Below are 23,566 nucleotides of genomic sequence, written 5' to 3' on the forward strand. Positions count from 1 at the left end.
CCCAGGAAAAAACCAAAAAATTAACGAACACAAGAATGTTATGAATTTGAGACTCATTGACCTCTTCATTCATGGCCAACATTTTTGCTGGTGTTGTGGTTTCGTTCCGCTTGCAAAGAGCCTCTTGAACACTCAGATACCGGCGGGAATGAGAAATGAATCACACAGATGTTACGAATTCTAAATAATAACTATTTAAAATGAAAAATGGCATTCTAATATTCTTTTTTTTTCTGAAAAAGGGAAATTAATACAATGAAAGTCTAAAGGATTACCATGTTAACTACCCGTTTTTTTTTTCTCTCTCTATTTTAAACCATGACGTGTCAACTGCTCAAGCACTGCCGTGTCACGCACTCTAAACCATGACCATGGCGTGTCAGCTTTTCAAGCAATGCCGTGTCACACACTCTAAACATGACCATGGCGTGTCAGCTTTTCAAGCAATGCCGTGTCACACACTCTAAACATGACCATGGCGTGTCACCAACTCTGAACTCTAGCGTGTCACAGATTCCCTCCATGGCATGTCACCAACTCTTAACTCTAGCGTCTCATAGATTCAATCCATGGCGTCTCGCCAACCTTGAACGCTGAAGTGTCACAGATTCCCTCCATGCCGTGTCACCAACTCTTAATCTGACGTGTCACAGATTCCCTCCATGGCATCTCACCAATTCTGAACGCTATCGTGTCACACATTTCCACCATGGCGTGTCACCAACTCTTAACTCTGGTGTCTCATAAATTCCCTCCATGGCGTCTCACCAACTCTGAGTGGTGCCGTGTCACATATTCCCAACATGATGTTTCACAAACTCTAAACCCTGCCTTACGACAGCCATCTAACATATGGCCTGCTATAGTAGGACCATTTTTTGCTTTGGATTCACATCTTTCTCTTTTCAATTCACCACCGTATCAAGAATTTCTGGTTTTACATCATTAGCCAAGCTTTCCATTCATGACGACTTGTTCCTCATTCGATTTAATATCTCTCTTCTCCTATTATCTGAATGCCATGTCCCAAATCTCTAAAAACCCATCTCATGCAACATTATTTTGTTTTGCACAACCTTCAGAAAAAAAATTTGGATATTTTGCACAACCAATCTTTGCATTTTTATTTTTTTTCTCTCATTTTTCGCCTGTTTGAGAGTGTACGCTAACGAAGACGACTCATTAAGGGCATTTTTGTCCCAAAATAGTTTCTGATGGCTAAAAACAATTAAAAGTATCTTGCCGATTATTTACAAAAACGCGTTATTTATAAGGGCTTAAAAAAAATTCCCTTTCTATTAAACACTATACATCAACATAAAATAATAAACTATACTTCAAAAAATTATTAAATCAAGAAGCCTATCACTAAAAGCTGTACGATCCAAAAACAAAAAAAATATTCAAGACAAAGAATCAACTAAAAAAATAATAAAAAAATATTAAATTAAAAAAAAAAAAAACTCACTTGAAAGAGCTCATGGCATGTATCATGAGCTCTAATTAAAAGAGTTCGCGGCACATACCGCAAGCTCCAATTGAAAGAGCTCGTAGCACATACCGCGAGCTATAAAGTAAAAACCCTCTAAAACAAAAAGGTGAAGCTGTAACATGTTTAAAGAATAATATATATATATATATATATATATATATATATATATATATATATATTATAAAAAAAAGGGTATTGCAACTTTGTGCCTTTCAATGTTTGGAAAAGCCCTTCTTTATATATATATATATAAAATTGCAACTTGCAGCTTTTCTGTCGACAAATTGCTCCAAAGTAAAAAGCCCTCTTCTCTATATAAACAAAAAAAAAAAAAACCTCTAACTTGCAGCTTTTGCTGCCAACAAATCAAAGACAAAAAAAAAAAAAAAAGATTTGACAAGTTAGTCGGCCTTTATTTGCTCTTTTTACTCTAGTCTTTATTTACTTCTTTTATTCACTTTTCTAAGGCTACACATCAAAATAAAATAATAAAAAAAAAAATTTCAAAGTTCTCTTTTGCAGTTTTGCTTGTGCTGTGAGCTCCAAACCAAACTTTATGCTAATACAAAAAAAAAACCCGTGGCTTGTGTTATGGGCAATTAAAAAGCTAAAGACAAAATAGCTTTCAAGAAGAGTACAAAGATAAAATAAGCTTAAAATATCAAAGGCACTAAAGACAAAGTCAAAGAAGAGAATGAAATTCATGCATTACTCTCCACAAAAAAAAAAACAAAAAAAAAAAAATATATATATATATATAATTATTATTATTGACATCTTCTTTTTATAAAATCAAAAAAATTATTTATCTACTTGTATATATATATATATATATAATTCTTTCAATAAAAAAAAATTTCAGCTCATGCATGAAAAAATTTCTTATTTCATATTTTAACTTGAAAATATGAAAAAAAAAATTTCATGCAGGGGGCAACAAGTAAGAGAAATTCAATTTTTTTTAAAAAAAAAATCAAACAAGAAATTACAAGAAGAAGAAAAACTTACTTGCTCAAAAAGATTCGCAAAAGAATTGACTTTACTCTGAAATTTGTTTAGCTTTGAATATGAATGAAGAAAATTGTTCATAGTAACTTGATATTTATAGGCCACATAGAATCAAGGTTTTTTTTTTTATGAAAAAGATTAACTTTCCTTTTACTAGTTGTGTCTTGAAAATCTTATTTTATATGAAAAAAATATTATTGCATAATCAATCAAATATTACAAAAGATATTGACATTACCAAAAAAAAAAATTAGCATTACACCTTACACAAGACAGTAATGTGTTACTGCCTAAAGCATTATTGACTAAGATGTTACTGTCTAAAGTAGTATTGTCCAAGGCATTACTACTCCAAGTGATACAGTACGATACATTATAGTACAAAATAAAACTTTTTACATTTTAAATTAATGCATAAGAATTATTTTTAATAATGATTCTTATGCAGGGGGCAAACTGTAGATACTTGATTTTGGTTAATACCTATTCTCTAAAGAATTATATTACAACATAATATTGTACAAAGAACAACTAGAAAAGTGAAGTGCTACTTCACGCAGAATAACTAAAACAAGTGAAGTGCTATTTCACGCAAAACAACTAAAACAAGTGAAGTACTATTTAAAACAGAACAATTATAATAAGTAAAGCATTACTCCATATGGAACAACTAATACAAGTATAACAGCTACTTCGAATAGAATAACCACTTCACTTGGATGACAGTGAAAGCAACTTGGAATAAGTGGTAGGGTTCATGGGTTCTTTTCATCTTGGGATGTTCTGGAGAGTTTGGCTTGGTGGTCAGATATGGAGATAGTTAAGAGGTATTCCTCTTAACCTTTTTCTGAAATATAAGTATTTCACCCTCCTACCCTCTTCTCTTGTACCTATTCTCGTACAACTTCTTCTCTTGTATCTATTATTGTACATATCTTTTATATTACTTTTTACTTGAGAACAAGTCTTATTACATTTAATTACAGTAACGGTTACTCACAGAAATGTTTTTCATAATAATATCATTCATTAGGTGTATTAAAGCCTATTCTTGAGTAACCGTCACTTTTAACACTATATATAAAGCCTCACAATTCATTTAGAGGGGCTCTTCTCTCTCCCTCTCAGCTAACACATTCTTAGCTTGAGAGCTTCTCTCTCTAATTCTCTTATATTCCCTAATTCTCTTATTGTTCTCTTTCACCTACCACGACACTTAGTGCTACAGGAACTGCTCCAATTTGCCTCTCTACCGCCTTTGACGCATCTTTTTACTTATTTGCAACGCTTCCTCTCCCTATCACAAGAACCCCATTTACAAAATTATACTCATATAATATTTTACGCATTTTATCTGTTATTTTTTATTTCTTTATATCTTTTAGATGAAAAGTCATTGTGTTTAATTTCACCATTTGTAATACTATATTATTTGTTTATAAATGTTTTTGCTTGACTTAATATTCATGAAGTATATTAATTAAGTATACATTGAATGTAATTTTAATTTGTTGCAAAAATAGATAGATTCATGACTTCTATTTAATAAGACTAATTATGCTCATGAACTTGTTTTTGTTAAACAAATATATAGTATAATGGTAATTCATACTTTGGTAATTAGATAATATTTGTATTATCACGATACAAAATATATGTATTAAGTTCAATATTTTGAAAAAAAATGAAAAATACCTCGATAAATTAATTTTTTATTAATTAATATATAAATAAATAAATTATTAATTTATCGATTAAATAATATCTCGATTAATTAATAAATTTTCATAATTACAAAGATATTAATTTATAAAAGTTTTACCGTTTATGTAATGCATACTATTCAATTTATAAAATCTTTCTAAAATCTTTATTTCTTGCAGCAGTTTTGATTGGCATCTTAAAGGAAAAACCAAACAAACAAACAAATTGTCATTCTTCAAAAGAATAACAATCGTGCATGTTGATTCATCTTTGAATAAACTCGATCATTTTAATCAGCAAAATTGATCCGAGTGCTCATTGAAGAACGACCTTGGTAGGGTCCGGGAGGCAAATTACAACTTGCAAATGCAAAGACATTTCAAACCTTTGGACGACTTAGAAGTCATGACAAAGACAGTTAATTATTGAGACATTTTCTCCGTATCACTCTCTGCCATTAACTCTTACCAGTCTCTCGATCATACCCCACTTTCCCACAGAACAAACTTGGGTTAGCCTTTGCCCGTTACCTGTACGCATATGATCTGTCAAATTTCACCGTGATTTTCTCCAGTTTATTTTTCTTTAATTATTTGTTGAAGAAATAAATGTGTAATAATGATTGATGTCTTCAGAAACCAAATTATACGTCTTAGAAGTTGACGACTTAAGCCGGTGGTCCAGTAATTATATAGATTTGATCATTCAAAGTCTTTTTTTTGTTTCTTCTATATGACAGTCACTACAATTTCGATTTCTGAAATCCAGCATTTCGTGAAAGGAAAGTGAAATTTGGAACGGAGATAAGCACGAAATTTCCCAAAAATTTATTTGTTCTTGTCTTTTCTTTGCCACCTGTCTCAATCGTTTTCCTCATCTCTCTCGACTAATAATTGTTTAGAGCAAGCTTCTTCATCTTCTATTTTAATTCCTTTTCTGATATTAATTTTTCTCATGCCCGCCATGAAAAACATGAAAAAAGTGTATGTTTCTTTGCAAAAACTTTCAATCCCAGCCCCTTTCTACTTTATGCTCTTGCTCCAAAACCTGAACATCTCAGCCGCATACACTCCTCCTGATAACATAGCACTCGACTGTGGTTCCGTCAGCAACAACAATGATTCCACTCCGCGGTTGTGGCTTGGAGATGATAAATATTTAGATCAGCCCAAAAATACTGAAGCAGTTATGTCAAATGTTTCAGGTACAAAAACAGACCCCATACCTTATAACACTGCACGCCTCTCTCACTCTCATTTTAGCTACACGTTTAACGTGACACCAGGACAAAAATTCGTTCGCCTTCACTTTTATCCCACTTCTTACGGAGAATTCAACCGCTCAACTGCTTTTTTCGATGTCCATATCGGCCGTTATACCCTCCTAAGCAACTTTAGCGCTGCCCTCACAGCTGATGATTGTAAATCGGAAACCTTTTCTAAAGAATTTTGCGTAAATGTTGAAGATTCTGAGCGAAAGCTGACCATATTGTTCACTGCAAGTCGCAGTATGCCTGATTCATATGCTTTCATCAACGGAATTGAAATTGTGTCCATGCCGGACAATCTTTATTACTCTGCGGACAATGACACGGGGTTTAAGTTTGTTAACCAGGAGAATCCTTACCGCATCGAAAAGAACATGGCTCTTGAGATGGTATACAGAATAAATGTGGGCGGTAGCTTCGTTTCACCTGCAGGAGATACAGGCATGTATAGGAGCTGGTCTGACGACAATAAATACTTGACTGATGCGAGACCTAGTGCTCTTCCCGTTAATCTTAGCAGAGAGCTCAATTTCAGCATGATACCCAATTACACCGCACCAGTCCCAATTTATACAACTGCCAGGACGATGGGAACCAACAAGACAATGAATGAGAACTATAGACTCACTTGGCAATTTCAAGTTGATTCTGGATTCACTTACCTTGTTAGGCTACATTTTTGTGAGTTCCAGAATGAGATAGTAGCCGCGGCAAACAGAGTTTTTCAGATCTACATAAACAATCTGGTGGCTGAATCTCAAGCAGATGTCGTTAGTTGGGCTGAAGGAACCGGGATTCCTGTAATTCACGATTATGCTGTTATGATTGGCAGTGGAGGAAAAGCAGGAAACCAGAAGAGAACAAATCTATCAATTTCACTACATCCCGCCCCAGCTTGGATGACCAACTATTCTGATGCTATATTGAATGGGCTTGAAATATTCAAATTGAGCAATGATGGAAATCTAACCGGACCCAACCCTGACCCAGTTCCAGTTCCAGCCGGTACACCGGGCGGTTTTAAGCCAACAAGAAGGAAAAATAGTGTTCATAAAATAATATTTTCCATAGTTGGTGGTATAGCATTATGCTTCGTTTCTCTTTCTCTTCTATGTTTCTTACGGAAAATGAGAGTCAAGAATTCTGGTTCAACTGACGGGTCGACCTGGTGGAGTCAATTTTCTTCTAAAACCAAGTCCTCAAGATCATCTCTACCATCCGATCTTTGTCGATACTTCTCACTTGCTGAGATCAAAGCAGCTACCAACGACTTTGACAATGTTTTTGTTATTGGTGTTGGAGGGTTTGGTAACGTTTACAAGGGATTCATAGATGGTGGTGCCAAACAAGTGGCAATCAAACGATTGAATCCTGAATCTGAACAAGGTGCCCTTGAGTTCAAGACCGAGATCGAGATGCTTTCCCAACTACGCCATCTCCATTTGGTCTCTTTGATTGGTTATTGCAACGACGCCCGTGAGATGATCCTGGTCTATAATTTCATGGCCCGTGGCAGCCTCCGTGATCATCTCTACAAGACTGATAATCCCCCTCTTCCATGGAAACAAAGGCTGGAGATTTGTATTGGTGCGGCACGTGGGTTGCAATACCTTCACACTGGAGCAAAGCACACAATAATTCATCGTGATGTTAAGACAACAAATATTTTGTTGGATGAGAAGTGGGTGGCCAAGGTTTCAGATTTTGGGTTATCGAAATTAGGCCCTACAAACGTGTCCAAGGCACACGTTACCACGGTTGTAAAGGGTAGCCTTGGGTACTTGGATCCAGAATACTATCGTCGTCAACAATTGACGGAAAAATCGGATGTGTATTCATTTGGTGTAGTGTTGTGTGAAGTATTGTGTGCTAGACCACCAATTAACCGAACGGCAGATAAGGAACAAGCTAGCTTAGCAACATGGGCTCAAGAATGCTACCGCAACGGAACCCTTGATCAGTTCATTGATCCATTTTTAAGGGGTAAGATAGCTTCTCCGTGTTTCAAGAAATTTACTGAGGTGGCGATGAGTTGCTTAGTTGACGAGGGAACCGAGCGGCCATCAATGAGCGATGTTGTGTGGAGCCTTGAGTTTGCTCTACAGTTGCAGCGTAATGCGGAAGGGGAGATAAATTGTGGCAATAATCAAATTGAAGTAGATGTGGAAGACGAGACCCATCTTTTAACAGATGCTAGCGGTGAAGTGTTTAGCAGCATTGGTGAACACGTTCTGATGTCCCGCACCACGTTTAGTATAACAAGTGATGAACAAAGTATTACCAACAAGGATTTCGACGAAGTACTCAGGTCTCGGGCAGTTTTCTCTGAGATTAGGAATCCACAAGGCCGATGATCTCAAGGGTTTAATTTGCTTTCTATGTTTTGTTGGGTCTATGTTGACTGTATTATTTTATCCAAATTTTCTGGGTCTGTTTTTGACACTATTATTTTATCCAAATTTTCTGTTTTTCTTTTATTTCTATTCGGCTTCACATAGAAATTACTAAGATTAAAAATCCTTATTCCTTAGCGGCTATTCAAGGGGAGATATCATCTAGCAACCTACTGGCAATGCATTAAGCATGAGATATTATATAGCAATATATTATGTTAAAATTTGTGGAAGCAGAAAAGAAAAATAAAACCTTAAATAATCATTTTGAACCTGTTAGGAAAAAGACATAATGAATTTCGTCTAAGTTTAAACATTTAAACATTTATAAAAGAATTTGAAAAGTTTTGACATATAGTATATTAATAAAAAAAATATATGACTTAACGTTTACATTCAATAAAAAGAAATTAAAATAACATAAAAATAAATAATTAATAGCAAACTAACATATAACTTTAAAATCTACACAAGGAGACTTGAACCTAAGACCTAAAAGTTTTAAGGCATTCAACTAACCGTTTAATGCCGCATTGACATTGAACAATAATTGATTTATGAAAGATTATAAAACATAATCATTAATGCTTTTTCTTTTCCCTAACTCTTTTTAATTACATTAGGTTTAAATTGACTTTAAGTTGTTTATAGAATCTTATTTCATTTAATAAATTTTAATGAGTAATATATTGATTTCTATATAAAAGATACCTTCTAGACCAAAACTTTATTAAAATTTTAGTGTTTTTCATGAAAATATAATTCTTAAATATTGATTGAATCAGGATCGTAATCATGATCCACAAACTTGATTATCAGGCAACTTATAAATATGTTTTGATAAAAATATTTTTTTAATACTTGTTGCTATGATTGTTATATATCATTAAAACTCAACCAAAAGGGAAAATATACATGATGGATGCATAAACCTAAAAGAAGAAAAATACACTTTTAAAAAATAAATTAAATTCTCCTCTTGCCGAACAAATTGTGTAGCATGAAACTAAAGAAATTAAATTTTGTTTAATTTTTAATGTAATAATTATCTACTCAAAATTAATGTTGTACATAAAAAATTATTTATTATTATTATTTTAATATAATAATTATGATGTTTATATGTTAAATCGTCCATGTGTAACATATGTGTAGCAAAAACTAGAGAAGTAAAAAATCTGTATTAATTTGTTGCATCCATACAATACAACATTTTTGACTTTTTAGTGCATAATTTTAGCTGCATATGTTTTAATGCAACTAAATTCATCACATAGCACTTAATACATTTTCATTTAATTACACTAATTAAGCTCTAATCTCATAAAATAGATTAAAAAAAATTTGTAAGTAAGACAGGATACAAGCCCACAAAATAAAGGAAACCATGATCCATGAAATAGTCTAAGAAAATATCCCTTATCTTTTACATTCAATTCTATTTTCTTGGAAAATCACTCAAAAGATTATCTCTCTCTCAAGCTCAGATAGATTATCTTCTCTTACTCTAATTCTCACCAAATTTTTTTCAGATTTTTTTGACTCTCAAATTTTATTTTAAAAAAAAGTAAATTATCTTTTTTTTTTCTTTTTCTCAATTCATCAATACTATTTTTCTCTCTTAGTGCATTTTTCTTGTTTGGCTACTAAGAACATTCTTGATTGGCATGGTTCTAAAGAAATCTTTAGAAATTTTCTCAACTCTTTTAATGTTATGTTTTTTTTTTGTTAGCCACTAGGGTGGGTTGTATGGTTTTTAAATTTTTTTAAAATCAAATACACGATTAAATATTTTGGTTGATTATAAATTTGACATTCGAATTATAATGAAATTATCCACTTGTTATTTAAAATTTAAAATTTTTTTAAATTTACTTCTTTTAGGCAGTTTACACTTTTTGATTAACATTGTAACTCAAATGAATGAAGTGACCAAATATAGCTAATAAAAATTCCCTACATGTATAAAAATGTCACCTTATTTTTATTTGTAATTTTTTTTGAAATTTTTTATTTTTAAAATTAAAAATTAAAAAAAAATAAAAAATAAAAAAAAGAGCCCAAAATGAGAGAGAGCGAAAAGCGGGGAGAATGGAAAGGAGGAGAATGGGGGAGAAGGGAGGGGAAGGGCCCGCCGTCGCCGATCTGTAAGTGTGTAGATCGACATTAATTTATGATCTGCCTAGTCTGAGGTAGATCGTTGTCACCTACGTCAATGTCAACCAAATTGACAACAACCGCCCTCCCTTATCTCTCGTTCCCCTTTCCCTCCTTCCCTCTCTCTTTCCTCGACACCCCACTTTATTTAATCTTTTTGTTTAATTTTTTATTTATTTCATTTTTCCAAATTCTATTTAAATTTTTAATTTCAAAATTAAAATTTAAGAAAGACAGGTTTTTTATTTTTTATGTTTTGCTCATTTTTCAATTCTTTATATTTTAATTTCAAAAATAATATTTTTATAAATAAAAAGTAAAATAACGTGGCAGTCTTATTGAATTAATGCGTGTGCATTTTTATTGACTTTTTTTGCCATGTCACCAATGGTTATCAAAGATGCTTTTGAGCAACGAATACAGATCTAATTTTACTATATTTAAATACGAACTGTGAAATTAATCTTAATTGTTATGTGTCAATTTCAATTTATGTACAGCTAAACCAAGGGGATCATGTATTAAAGGTCTTTTGCTTGTTTCTTTCTAAAATCTTTATATCTTGCAACAATTTTGATTTGGCATCATAAAGGAAAAACCAAATAAGAAAAAACAATTTATCATGCTTCAAAACAATAAAACAATCGTGCATGTTGATTCATCTCTCAATAAATTAACTCGACCATTTTAATTTTGCTAAAAATATGTTGAATTCAGCAAAATTGGTCCCAAGTGCTCATTGAAGAACGACCTCGGTAAGCTCCGAGAGGCAAACTACAACTTGCAAATGGAAAGACATTTCAAACGTTTGTACGGCTTAGAAGTCATGACAAAGACTATCTGCCATTAATTATTGAACCATTTTCTTCATATCATTATCTGCCATTGGCTCCTACTGGTCTCTCCATGATCATATCCCACTTTTCCACACAACAAACGCGGGTTAGCCTTTTTCCTTCTACCTGTATGCATATAATCAGTCAAATTCTACCGTCATTTTCTCTAGTTTATAATTCCTTTAATTATTTGTTGAAGAAATAAATATCTGATAATGATAAATGTCTTCAGAAACCAAGTTATACGTCTTAGCAGTTGACGACTCAAGTCACTGGTCCAGTAATTATATAGGTTTGATTATTCAAAGTCTTCTTTTTGTTTCTTCTATATGACAGTCACTACAAGTTCGATTTCTGAAATCCAGCATTTCAAGAAGAGAAAGTGAAAGTTGGAAGGGAAATAAGCATGAAATTTCCCGAAAATTTCTTTGTTCTTGACGTTTCTTTGCCACCTGTCTCAATCGTTTTCCTCATCTCTCTCGACTGATAATTGCTTGGAGCAAGCTTCTTCATCTTCAATTTTATTTCCTTTTCTGATATTATTTTTTTCTCATGCTCTCCATGAAGAACACCAAAAAAGGGTATGTTTCCTCGCAAAAACTTTCTATCCCAGCTCCGTTCTACTTCATGCTTTTACTCCAGAACCTGAATATCTAAGCCGCATACACTCCTCCCGATAACATAGCACTCGATTGGCTCAAACAGTAACTACAATGATTCCACTCCGCGGCTGTGGCTTGGAGATGCTAAATATTTAGATCAGCCCAAAAATACGGAACTAGTTGTGTCAAGTGCTTCAAGTACACAAATAGACATACCTTATAAAACTGCACGCCTCACTCTCTCTCTCTCTCTCAATTTGGCTACACGTTTAGCGTGACACCAGGACAAAAATTTGTTCGCCTTCACTTTTATCCCACTTCATACTGAGAATTCAACCGCTCAACCGCCTTTTTCGATGTCCATATCGGCCGTTATACCCTCCTAAGCAACTTTAGCGCTGCCCTCACAGCTGATGATTTTAAATTAAAAGCCTTTTCTAAAGAATTATGCATAAATGTTGATGTCTCATTGAACTTTATCTTTAACTTTTCTTAGTGTATTAAGTTTTCGATTTCTGAAATCCAGCATTCGACGAAGAGAAAGTGAAAGTTGGAAGGGAGATCAGAATGAAATTTCCCAGAAATTTCTTGGTTCTTGACTTCTCTTTGCCACCTGTCTCAATCGTTTTCTTCATCTCTCTCGACTGATAATTGTTTAGAGCAAGCTTCTTCATCTTCAATTTTAATTCCTTTTCTGATATTAATTTTTCTCAGGCCCGCCATGAAGAACACCAGAAAAGGGTATGTTTCTTTGCAAAAACTTTCAATCCCAGCCCCTTTCTACTTCATGCTCCTACTCCAGAACCTGAACATCTCAGTCGCATACACTCCTCCTGATAACATAGCACTCGACTGTGGTTCCACCAACAACAACACTGATATCACTGGGCGGTTATGGCTTGGAGATACTAAATATTTAGATCAGCCCAATAACATTGAATCAGTTGTGTTAAGTGTTTCAGGTACGGATACAGACCTCATACGTTATAACACTGTACGCCTCTCACGCTCTCGTTTTAGCTACACGTTTAACGTGACACCAGGACAAAAATTCGTTCGCCTTCACTTTTATCCCACTTCATACAAGAATTTAACCGTTCAACTGCTTTTTTCGATGTCCATATCGACCGTTATACCCTCCTAAGCAACTTTAGCGCTGCCCTTACAGCTGATAATCTTAAATTAAAAGCCTTTTCTAAAGAATTTTGCATAAATGTTGAAGATAATCAAAAGCTGAAGATATCGTTCACTTCGAATCACAGTATGCCTGATTCATATGCTTTCATCAACGGAATTGAAATTGTGTCCATGCCCGACAATCTTTATTATTCTGCAGACAATGACACGGGGTTTTTGTTTGTTAACGAGTTGACTTTTACCCGCATCGAAAAGAACATGGCTCTTGAGATGTTATACCGAACAAATGTGGGCGGTAAATTCCTTTCACCTTCAGAAGATACAGGCATGTGTAGGAGTTGGTCTACAGACGATGATTACTTGACTGATGCTAGACCTAGTGCTCTTCCTTTTAATACTATCATAAAGCTCAATTTCAGCAAGATACGCTATTACATGGCACCAGTCCCAATTTATGTATGTGGCAGGTCGATGGGGAACGACAAGACTATGAATGGGAACTATAGACTCACTTGGCAATTTCAAGTTGATCCTGGATTCACTTATTTAGTCAGGCTACACTTTTGTGAGTTCCAGAGTGAGATAACAGCCGTGGGAGACAGAGTACTTCAGATCTATATACACGATCTGGTGGCTGAAAATGAAGCAGATGTTGTTAGTTGGGCTGGAGGATCAAGGATTCCTGTGTATCGCGATTATGCTGTTATGATTGCCGAAGCAGGAAACCAAAAGAAAACAAATCTATCGATTGCGCTACATCCTGGTCCAGTTCAGGATACTTTGTATTCTGATGCTATATTGAATGGGCTTGAAATCTTCAAATTGAGCAATGATGGAAATCTCACAGGATCTAATCCTGACCCAGATCTGAACCTGCAGATGAGTCCGCCAAGCGGTGCATCACCGAGTCAATTAGTGAAGCCCAAGAACGACAAGGCAACAATAATTACCGCCGTCGGTGGTGTAGTAGCTGGGCTTTTTACAATTTCTCTTTTATGTTTCATGATTTCACGGTTTGGCTCTGTTCATTGCAATTCATGGTGTGCACTGTCTTTTTGTTCCAAGACCGAGCCTACGTCTACGTATGGCCCTGTTCTACCATCTAATATGTGTCGTCACTTCTCACTAGGCGAGATCAAAACAGCTACCAATAACTTTGAAAATACTTCCGTTATTGGTGCAGGAGGGTTCGGTAATGTATACAAAGCGTTCATTGATGGTGGGTCAAAAGCAGTCGCAATCAAACGGCTGAATCCAGGGTCTCAGAAGGGGGCACATGAGTTCAGGACTGAAATTGAGATGCTCTCCCAGCTCCGACACCATAATCTAGTTTCTCTAATTGGTTATTGCGAGGACAATAACGAGATGATCCTCGTGTATGACTACATGGTTCATGGGGCCCTGCGAGACCATCTCTACAAGACCAACAAACCTCCGTTAGATTGGGAACAGAGGCTCAGGATATGCATTGGGGCTGCACATGGGCTCCATTATCTCCACAGGGGTCCCAACCACACCATCATTCACCGAGATGTTATACTGTTGGGTGAGAAATGGGTAGCCAAAGTATCTGATTTTGGGTTGTCTAAGATGAATAACCTATCCAAGACCCATATCAGCACTGTCGTCAAAGGGGGTTTTGGCTATTTAGACCCTGAATACTATCGACTGCTGCGGCTAACTGAGAAATCTGATGTGTACTCTTTTGGTGTGGTGTTGTGTGAAGTATTATGCGCCAGAGCACCACTGGATCCAACGGTGGATCATATGCAAATAAGTTTAGTCGAGTGGGCACAACATTGCTATAACAATGGAACCCTTGATCAGATAATTGATCCCTATTTACAGGGTAAGATCAACCCTGCAAGTCTGAAAAAATTTGACGAAGTAGCTATAAATTGCTTGGCTTCCGAGGGGATTAAACGGCCGGTAATGAGTGAAGTGGTGTGCGGACTTGAGCTTGCATTGCAGCTGCAGGAGAGTGAGATGAATGCAAAGGCTGAGAATCATTTAAATGATTCAACAGTCATTGATTATCATGTCTTGTTTACTAGTGGTAGCGGATCAATGAACACTGGTGGCTAGGATCGATGCTTTAATTGTGTGCCATATAATAAATCTTTCCAACTTTTCATGAACAAGAAACTGTTTTATATAGTATAAATGTTAGTTTAGCTACAAGTATTTTTTATTTTATTTTTTTGATAAGCAAAGAATTTATATATCTAATGGGGGTTACCATAAAGCATAACGCACCATCCAAAAAAGTACATAAGTAATCTGTAGTCTATACCACACCTTTCCTATGAAGAAAAAACAAACTTTATCAAGCCTGCCAATCTGTACACAAAATAATTTTTTTTGCTAAGCCATGAACTATTTCATTGATTCAATAATTCAATGGGGTTACATAAGTTTGTAGCCATATATAGGAAACACAGAGTTTGACCCATATAAACCATCCACCCTATACAACCATTGCATAAACCCTCGCTTACAAAATGAAAGCTCACCCTGTGCAGTTCCAATCTATACCAGAAACATTTCACCGAAAAGATTTACTTAGCCAAAAAGAATTCTTAAATCATCAACAGGTAATTCACTAAGAAAAAGTATATCCCAACAAAACCACACAAATCATTAACCATGCCTCAGACTTTGATCTGCAACCCAAAAAATGGCAGTAGCCTGTAAATCCACCCAACAACTATTTTACCAGCATCCATTGCATAAATGACAACCTCATCAACCATAAAAAAGCAACAAGTCCGTGTTGTGAAACCAACCATAAATTAAAGTAGACACGCTAAAGAGACAACCTACTATTGTTTGCAAGGTTTCAAAGAAGGCAGGACCCATCAAATCCACACCACCAGCAACTTTTGTCTTATGATACCTGTCTTCATCAAATGATCCGCACAATCATTTGCTGTCGTTTTTTTTTTTTTGAAAAGTGGAGTTTATTAGCCGTTAACCATATACCAGTGATAGTCTCGAACTGAATCTGCAGAGACTCTCATTGGTATGAAATGAAAACCAGCTTGGCAAGAAATGCATGAACAAAAAAGTTCATCACTGCTTACATAAATCAGCAGTATGCCCTCATCAATCAGTAACTTCACAAAATAGTCTCAATCCTGCTTAAGATCAAAAACAAACAGCAGGAAACAAAGAAGCTAAACAACAAAGACATAATTTCTAAAAATTAACCTCAAACAGCGACAGCAATACCCTAAGACCACAAAACAAAAATGATCCAAAAACAGAGTAGAGCCTTCAACATCCCTTGAAGCACTTCATCATCAAAGCCAAGATCCAATCAGACTCGAAAAAGTTGACATCACATTGACAGATCCGAGCGAAGAAGGATCAACATAACAAATTCGAAACACACCACAGGCAAAGGACCCGAGACACGACTGCGTCGACCTGGAGAACATGACCTTGAAGAGGAAACAACATCAAGCACACAACTCAAGCAAGACAGTCCTTTAAAAAGTTGAAGCAAGAAAGAAGCAAAGCCCCATCCAAAAAGAGGACACAAGAACACATCAACTCCCAGAGAAAAAGTGAAAAACCAGGCTGTAAGAAAGAAGCCAACGGAGTGGAAAGCAAAACTTGCTCAGAGTCTATTCCCCTAAGGCAAACACAGAACCTGGACCAACATCGGAAGAGGGCATGGCCAACTCAAGGAGCAGCACCTTCACTTTCACGAATCGGCAGAAGAAGAACCTATGCCCTCCACAAACGAACTCAAACCAGCCACCAAGGAAAGACAACCAAACACAAGGACACTCGACAACCACCTGAAGCAAAATGCCATTCCCTCACAAACCCGGTCACTCAACCTCGAAGCACTCTCTCCCTCCCTTCTCGTAATGCAAAAACTCACCCCCTCCCCCCGCCCCTCCAATCCCCCCTTCTCCCCTTATTTCTACCTTTTTCGTTCAGGGTAAACGCGCTCTTCTCACTGAATAGCTTCCTACCCCCGACTAGAGCCTTGTAACAACAATCAAGACACTCTCACCCCAACCCTACGTATCAAAAGACAAGAAAGGCTCAGAACAAAAAGCCAAGCACTGGAGCCTTAGCCAAGCACCCTGCATCAAAGCATGAAATGACCAGAAACATAATAAACAAAAATCCTTGTTGTTGTCTCTCTCTCTTTTTTTTTTAATTATTGTTTTAATTTTTTTCTTTCTTTTTTTTTTTTCATTCTTTTGCTTTTTTTGCTTTTTTTAACTTTTTCTTCTTTTTTTTTTAAATTTTGCCTTTTTAATTTTTATTTTTCTTTCGTTTTTTTAAGAGAAAAAATATTATACTATCTTCAACTTTCCTGTACCCTATTCAAACCATTGTCACAAACACATTAACCACTAAGAGAAAGCCCCTCGAACATTGAAAACCCCTCCACCTTAAGCACAAGAAAAAGAAGTTGAAAAAACTCTCCCTCCCAACATCTCTTGATAACCATCATCTGTTCCCCCACTTCATGGTCAACAACAAAGCAGTTTTCCGAAGGAGCTGTTGCAAGAAGATCACCCCGAGATTTCTTAAAAAAAATAATACTAATAATAAAAAGAAACAAAAAATCACCCCCGCTCTCCTATCATTAAAAAGGGAAACCCAATTCAACAGGAAAAAGGGAACTGAGAGAAAGGCACCAACAAACACTATTACACAAAGATTCACTAAAGGCAATAGAAAATCCATACCTTTTCACTCCCCATCAATCCACCCAAAAAGGAAAAACTCAGGACAACATAGGGCAACCCATCAAAAATTTGACTAGCCCTCACAATACCCTTTGTAGAAGATCCATCAATGATCAATCCCTCTCCCTTACTCCATCATGCTCTACTGTCATATGAAAAGAACAAGTGAACTTTTGAACTTTTTTTTATTTTTCTTTTCTCTTTTTTCTTTTATTTTATTTTTTCTTCTTTTTTTGTCTCTCGCTCTTTTTTGCTTCTTTTTCCTGACACAATCATTAGTAGCCTCGAAAAACCTTATCAAAAGACTCGTTAGAAAAAACAACAATTCACAACTCCTAGCTGACTTGCATAAACCTTGATTGAAAAACATAAGACATCAAAATCTTGAAGTGCACAGGAAACTAAAGCATCTGGAAAAGATTAACTCAACAAGAAAAACAAAAAACTATGCTTCTCAAAGGAAAAACAAAATAGTAATAAAATAAAAAATAAAGGAAAAATCATTCATATACAATAAGCAAGTCAGTCCCTCGTAAAGCCTCTGTCTTGGCTAGTTCATCAACCATGCTATTTGCTTCCCTGGGAATCTTCCTAACCTCCCATTCCCTAATCTTACTCTTTATGCTTCCAATGCTAAGAATTTCCCTTCTTAATTTCTAGGGAGCCTTATTGGGATTAAGGACCCAAGAGACAGCATTAACTGAATGACTTTTAACAATTAATGAAGTGCTCATTGACCATTTAGATGCTCCAAACAATTTAAAAGCTTCCTTAATCGCCTGCCACTCAAGTGTATTGATTTATGCAACCTCGACTTGCTTCAAAAATAAAATTCTGACTGTACCCCTTTCATCTCTCAAGACTCCTCCAATGGCAGCGTGCCCGTATTTCCCCTTAATGCTCCATGTTGGCTCCATTAGTTTTTAATGATAATAAAATATTCCCATTTATTTGTGTCTAACAGCTTACTTGAGTGTGCAGGAAATTAATATATGAAATTAATTTATTAACTCTTCAAAGAGTATTTTTGATAGAAAAAGAGGCATAAAATCAATAAGATGTAACTGAATAATATGGAGGAAGCTTATTGGTGAAACAAGGAAGAACATTGGTTGACCAAATTTCAAATTGGAGAAATGACGGGCTGAAGAGTTTGAGAAACAGAATCTATTTAGTCAACAAAGTCAGTCGACTAAGTGTTATATGCTAGAATCTGCAAACCAGAAACAAAACCAACTTAGTCAACCAAGTCTGTCGACTAAGAAGTCTTTGTCTGCAATTTGAACAAGAGCACTACAAGACAGATTAACGGCTAGAACTCATCCTCAACTGTTTTCAATGGCCATTAACTGTCAAACTACCATCAGAATTGCATCTCCAAGTATAAAAGGGTTTTTCAACCATGAAAAACAAGTTTTTTGAAGCCTTGAATGAGAATTAAGCTATAGAAAGTAGAAAAACTAGAAAAACTTCATTGCACTTGTCTGCACTTAAACGCTTGTTCTTTGCATTTGTATTTAGCACTCAATCTTGTACCACTTAGATCAACTAGTGATCGTAGGTACTTTCTTATATTTTTATAGTGAGGAAGTCATTTTAAGGGGTTATTCAAGCTTGGGATAACTTGATTGTTGTAGGTTGTGGTTGAGCCTTGGAAAACTACATTGGGTTTTAGTTGAGCCCGTGAAAAACTAGTGTAAAAGGTTTTTGGCTAAGCCTGGTAAAAGTCATTGCAAAGCTTGGTGAAAGCTTGTGAATTTCATTGGTCCATAGTGGATTTGTGGGAAAATCCTTGGTTGGATAATCAAGATAGTGGATGTAGGTCTTGGACTGAACCACTCTAAATTACTGTGCATTTTATACTCTATTTTTGTTTTCTTAAGTTCTGAAAATTAGTTTCCAATCTTGTCAAGAGCCAAATTGTGCTATTCACCCCCCTTAGCATATATTATCGGGACCAACAATTGGTATCAGAGCTGGTTCCCTGTTGTTAAGGCTTAACATCCTTTGGGAAGATCCAAATGGCTCAACAAAAAACCATAGTTGCTGAGGGACAATAAACAAATAGACCACCTCTGTTTGATGGCTCTAATTACCCTTATTGGAGCACTAGAATGTCAATTTATATTACGGCTATAGATTATGAAATGTGAAACGTCATAACTGATGGACCCTTTATGCCCTCAATCGTGAATGTAGTGACAAATGAGTTGATGCCTAAGCCAAGGTCTGAATAGACTGAGGCTGAAACTAAAAAAGTTCAAATAAACTTTAAAGCCATCAACACATTACATTATGCCTTGACTCCCACTGAATTTAACAAAGTCTCAAGTTGTACAACAACTAAACAAGTGTGAAAAAAATTTAGAATAATCCATGAAGGGACTTCTCAAGGTAAAGGAGTCCAAAATTGGTCTCTTAACACATAGTTATGAAATGTTCAAAATGAAGCCTAGTGAAGACATCACCAGCATGTTTGATAGGTTTACGAACATCACAAATAAATTAAGTAAGCTAGGCAAGCCTATCCCTGAACATGAATTAGTCAAGAGACTGCTTAAATGCCTACCAAAATCCTGAAAACCAAAAGTGACTGTGATTAAAAAGGCTAAAGATCTGAACATCATCACTCTCGATGAGATTTGTGGTTCTCTTTTCACTCATAAGCTGGAGTTTAAGGAAGAAGAAGAAGAAGACCGAAGAAAAGCAAAGGAAAAGAAAAAGAGCATTGCACTTAAAGCTAGCATCCTTGAAGAAGAGCTGAAAGAGCTTTCCTGTGATGATGATGAAGAATTAGCTCTAGTTGCAAGAAAATTCAGAAAGGTAATGAGCAGAAGAAATCGAAGGCTAACTAGAAGAGGTTTCAGGAAAGACTAAGGTGCTTCATGGAGAATAAGGAACAAAAATAACTCCAACAAAAAGGAGGAGATTGTCTGCTACTAATGTAAGAAACCTGGTCACTTCAAGTCCCAATGTCCATTGTTGAAAGATGAAACCCCCAAGAAAAATAAGAAATCCAAGAAAGCAATGGTGGCTGCTGCATGGTCGGACAGTAATACTTCAAGCTCTAAAACTGATGATGAAAATCTGAGAAAAGAGCAAACATCTGTTTAATGGCACAAAAGGATAAAACAGAGGTACCCTCATCCCCCTGCATTAATTCTTATGATGATCTACAGGATAAGTATGAGTGCCTTTATGTTGAATTTGAAATTTTTTTTTCAAAATACAAATCATTAAAGAAAAAGGCTGCATTTCTTGAAAAAGATTTGGAACAAATCAAACAAGAGTTTACGTCTATTTTTTAGCAAAGAAATATTTTGTAAATCGAGTTAGAACACTCAAAAACAGACTTTGAGGTTTTAAAACAAGAGCTGAAAAATAAGTCTGAAGCTTTTTAAATAACTCTTGATGAAAATATAGCTCTTAAATGTTTGAAAAATGAATCCTTAAAAAGATATGTATACCATAATAATAATTCAGCTAAAGCATTACCTAGATGTTATAATTGTGGTAAACATGGTCATTTATCATATGAGTGTTTTAAGAAAAGAACAATATAGAAAGTTAAGAAAATCTGGATTCCTAAGGGATCCTTTGTTGCAATTAACACTCAAGGACCCATCAAAGTATGGGTACCTATAAAGAAAAACTGAAATTCTGTTTTATAGGTTGAGCTGGACTTAAATGAGACATGTTCAAAAGCTCAACTCAAGAAGAAACAGCCTTGGTACTTGGACAGTGGCTGTTCATGGCACATAACAGGACATGAAATGTTGTTTGCTCAGTTGGATAAGAGAAAAGGAGGAACCATATCCTTTGGATATGATTCAAAAGGAAGAATTCATGGTATAGGTACGGTTGGTAAGAATTCCCAAACTCAAATTAGTCATGTGGTGCTAGTTAAAGGCTTAAAGCATAATTTACTAAGTATTAGTCAATTATGTGATAAAGGATTTAGAGTGTGCTTTGATTCAACTAAGTGTGAAGTGATAGATATGAGTACAAATAAAATCTCATTTATGGGAAATAGATTGAAGAATATGTAAGTAATTTTTCTTGAAGATCTTGAAGTTAATAGTGAAGTATGTCTTGTTATAAATGCTGAAAATGATAGTTGGCTATGGCATAGGAGATTAGAACATGTGAGCATGCATACTATGTCAAAATTAATTAAGAAGAATCTTGTTGCTGGACTGCTTGAGTTAAACTTCGAAAATGATAGAATATGTGATGCTTGCCAACTAGGAAAACAAGTTAGGATATCCTTCAAGTCCAAGAAAATTGTGTCAACATCTAGATCTCTTGAATTACTTCATATTGATCTATTTGGTTCAATAAGCACAACTATCTTAGGAGGAAAATCTTATGGCTTTGTTATAGTTGATGACTATACTAGATATACTTGGGTGTATTTTCTTGCTCATAAGAATGATGCTCTACAAGTATTCTTAAGTCATTGTAAGAAAGTACAAAATGAAAAAGGACTAGCCATAGTTAGCATAAGGAGTGATCATGGAGGAGAATTTGAAAATGATGAGTTTGAAAAGTTTTGCAATGAAAAGGGGTTGGATCACAATGTTTCTTCACCTAGAACACCCCAGCAAAATGGAGTTGTAGAAAGAAAAAATCGAACCTTGAAAGAAATGGCTAGGACCATGCTATGTGAGAACAACCTATCTAAATATCTTTGGGCTGAGGCAGTAAATATAGTAGCTTATATTCTTAATAGAGTCTCTATAAGACCCTTGATTTCAAAGACTCCATATGAACTTTATAAAGATAGAAAATCAAATATTTCTCACCTTAGGAGCTTTAGCTGTAAATGCTTTGTATTGAACAATGGAAAACAGCCCTTAGGGAAGTTTGATGCAAAGAGTGATGAAGCAATATTTTTAGGATATTCTTTGAACTCAAAGGCCTATAGAGTTTTTAACAAAAGGATCTTGACTGTTGAAGAATCAATTCATGTAGTTTTTGATGAGTCAAATGCATTGCAAAAGAAGTTCATGATCATGATGATGATGTAGAAAACAATAAAAAATAATGAAAAAAGCTCACTTAGAAGAGAAGATGAAACTACACCTCTAGAAAATCTGCAAAGAGTAGAAAATCAGCATGATGATCTACCAAGGAGTTGGAGATTTGTGAGAGATCACCCAAAAGACCAAATAATTAGTGAAATTTCTCAAGGAGTTAAAACTAAGAAAGCAACTAGAGAAACTTGTAAGTTTTCAGCTTTTATATCTCAAATTGAACTTAAAAACTTTGAAGAAGCTAAAAAAGAGGAAAGTTGGATAATGGCCATGCAAGAATAACTTTATCAATTCACAAGGAGTCATGTATGGTCATTGGTACCTAGACCTTCAAATCACCCTATTGTTGGTACAAAATGGGTGTTTAGAAATAAGGTAGATGAGTAAGGAAATGTAGTTAGAAATAAAGCTAGGTTGGTAGCAAAAGGATACAACCAAGAAGAAGGAATAGATTATGATGAAACTTTTGCTCTGGTTGCTAGGATTGAAGCTATAAGGTTGTTGCTAGCTTTTGCATGTTTCATGAATTTTAAATTGTTCCAAATGGATGTCAAAAGTGCATTCTTAAATGGATTAATTCAAGAGGAAGTATATGTAGAACAACCACCTGGTTTTGAAGACTTTGAAAAATCTGATCATGTTTTCAAACTTCATAAAGCCTTGTATGGATTGAAACAAGCTCCTAGAGCTTGGTATGAAAGGCTTTCAAAATTCTAGTTGAGAAAGGGTATGATAGAGGCAGCATCGATACTACATTGTTCATTAAGACATATCTAAATGATTTAATTGTTGTGCAAATATATGTGGATGATATCGTATTTGGTGCAATTAATGAGGCTTTATGCAAGAACTTTGCAAAGGAAATGTAGAGTGAATTTGAAATGAGCATGATGGGAGAGTTGAAGTACTTCCTTGGTCTTCAAATCAAACAAAGTGAGGAAGAAATCTTCACTAACCAAGAAAGATACACTCATGATATGCTCAAGAAATTTGATATGCTGAAGCTGAAATCAATTTCTACACCAATGAGTCCATCTACCAAACTCGACTTAGATGAAAAAGGTAAGGATGTGGATCAAAAGCTATATAGAGGTATGATCGGCTCTCTTCTTTACTTAACAACAAGTAAACCAGATATTCAGTTTAGCGTGTGCTTGTGTGCTAGATTTCAGTCACAGCTTAAAGAATCACACCTAATAACTGTTAAGAGAATTTTTAG

At 35.2% G+C, this 23,566-nt stretch overlaps 2 protein-coding genes across 2 annotated transcripts; both read left to right on the plus strand.

Moving 5' to 3' along the window:
- Window positions 1-5,008: 5,008 nt before the first annotated feature.
- LOC18601706 (receptor-like protein kinase FERONIA) lies at window positions 5,009-7,948 on the plus strand. Its single transcript, XM_088805671.1, has 2 exons — window positions 5,009-5,408; window positions 5,490-7,948. Exons 1-2 carry the CDS (start codon window positions 5,159-5,161, stop codon window positions 7,823-7,825), a joined length of 2,586 nt encoding a protein of 861 aa, XP_088661797.1. The 5' UTR covers window positions 5,009-5,158; the 3' UTR covers window positions 7,826-7,948.
- Window positions 7,949-11,227: 3,279 nt separating this feature from the next.
- LOC18601707 (receptor-like protein kinase FERONIA) lies at window positions 11,228-14,931 on the plus strand. The gene is made up of 2 exons (XM_018119572.2): window positions 11,228-12,421; window positions 12,796-14,931. Exons 1-2 carry the CDS (start codon window positions 12,181-12,183, stop codon window positions 14,679-14,681), a joined length of 2,127 nt encoding a protein of 708 aa, XP_017975061.2. The 5' UTR covers window positions 11,228-12,180; the 3' UTR covers window positions 14,682-14,931.
- The last annotated feature ends 8,635 nt before the right edge of the window (window positions 14,932-23,566 follow it).

Source organism: Theobroma cacao, chromosome 4 (genome assembly GCF_053813885.1).
Source record: "Theobroma cacao isolate CCN51 chromosome 4, ASM5381388v1, whole genome shotgun sequence".
In the NCBI taxonomy this organism is placed as follows: Eukaryota; Viridiplantae; Streptophyta; class Magnoliopsida; order Malvales; family Malvaceae; genus Theobroma; species Theobroma cacao.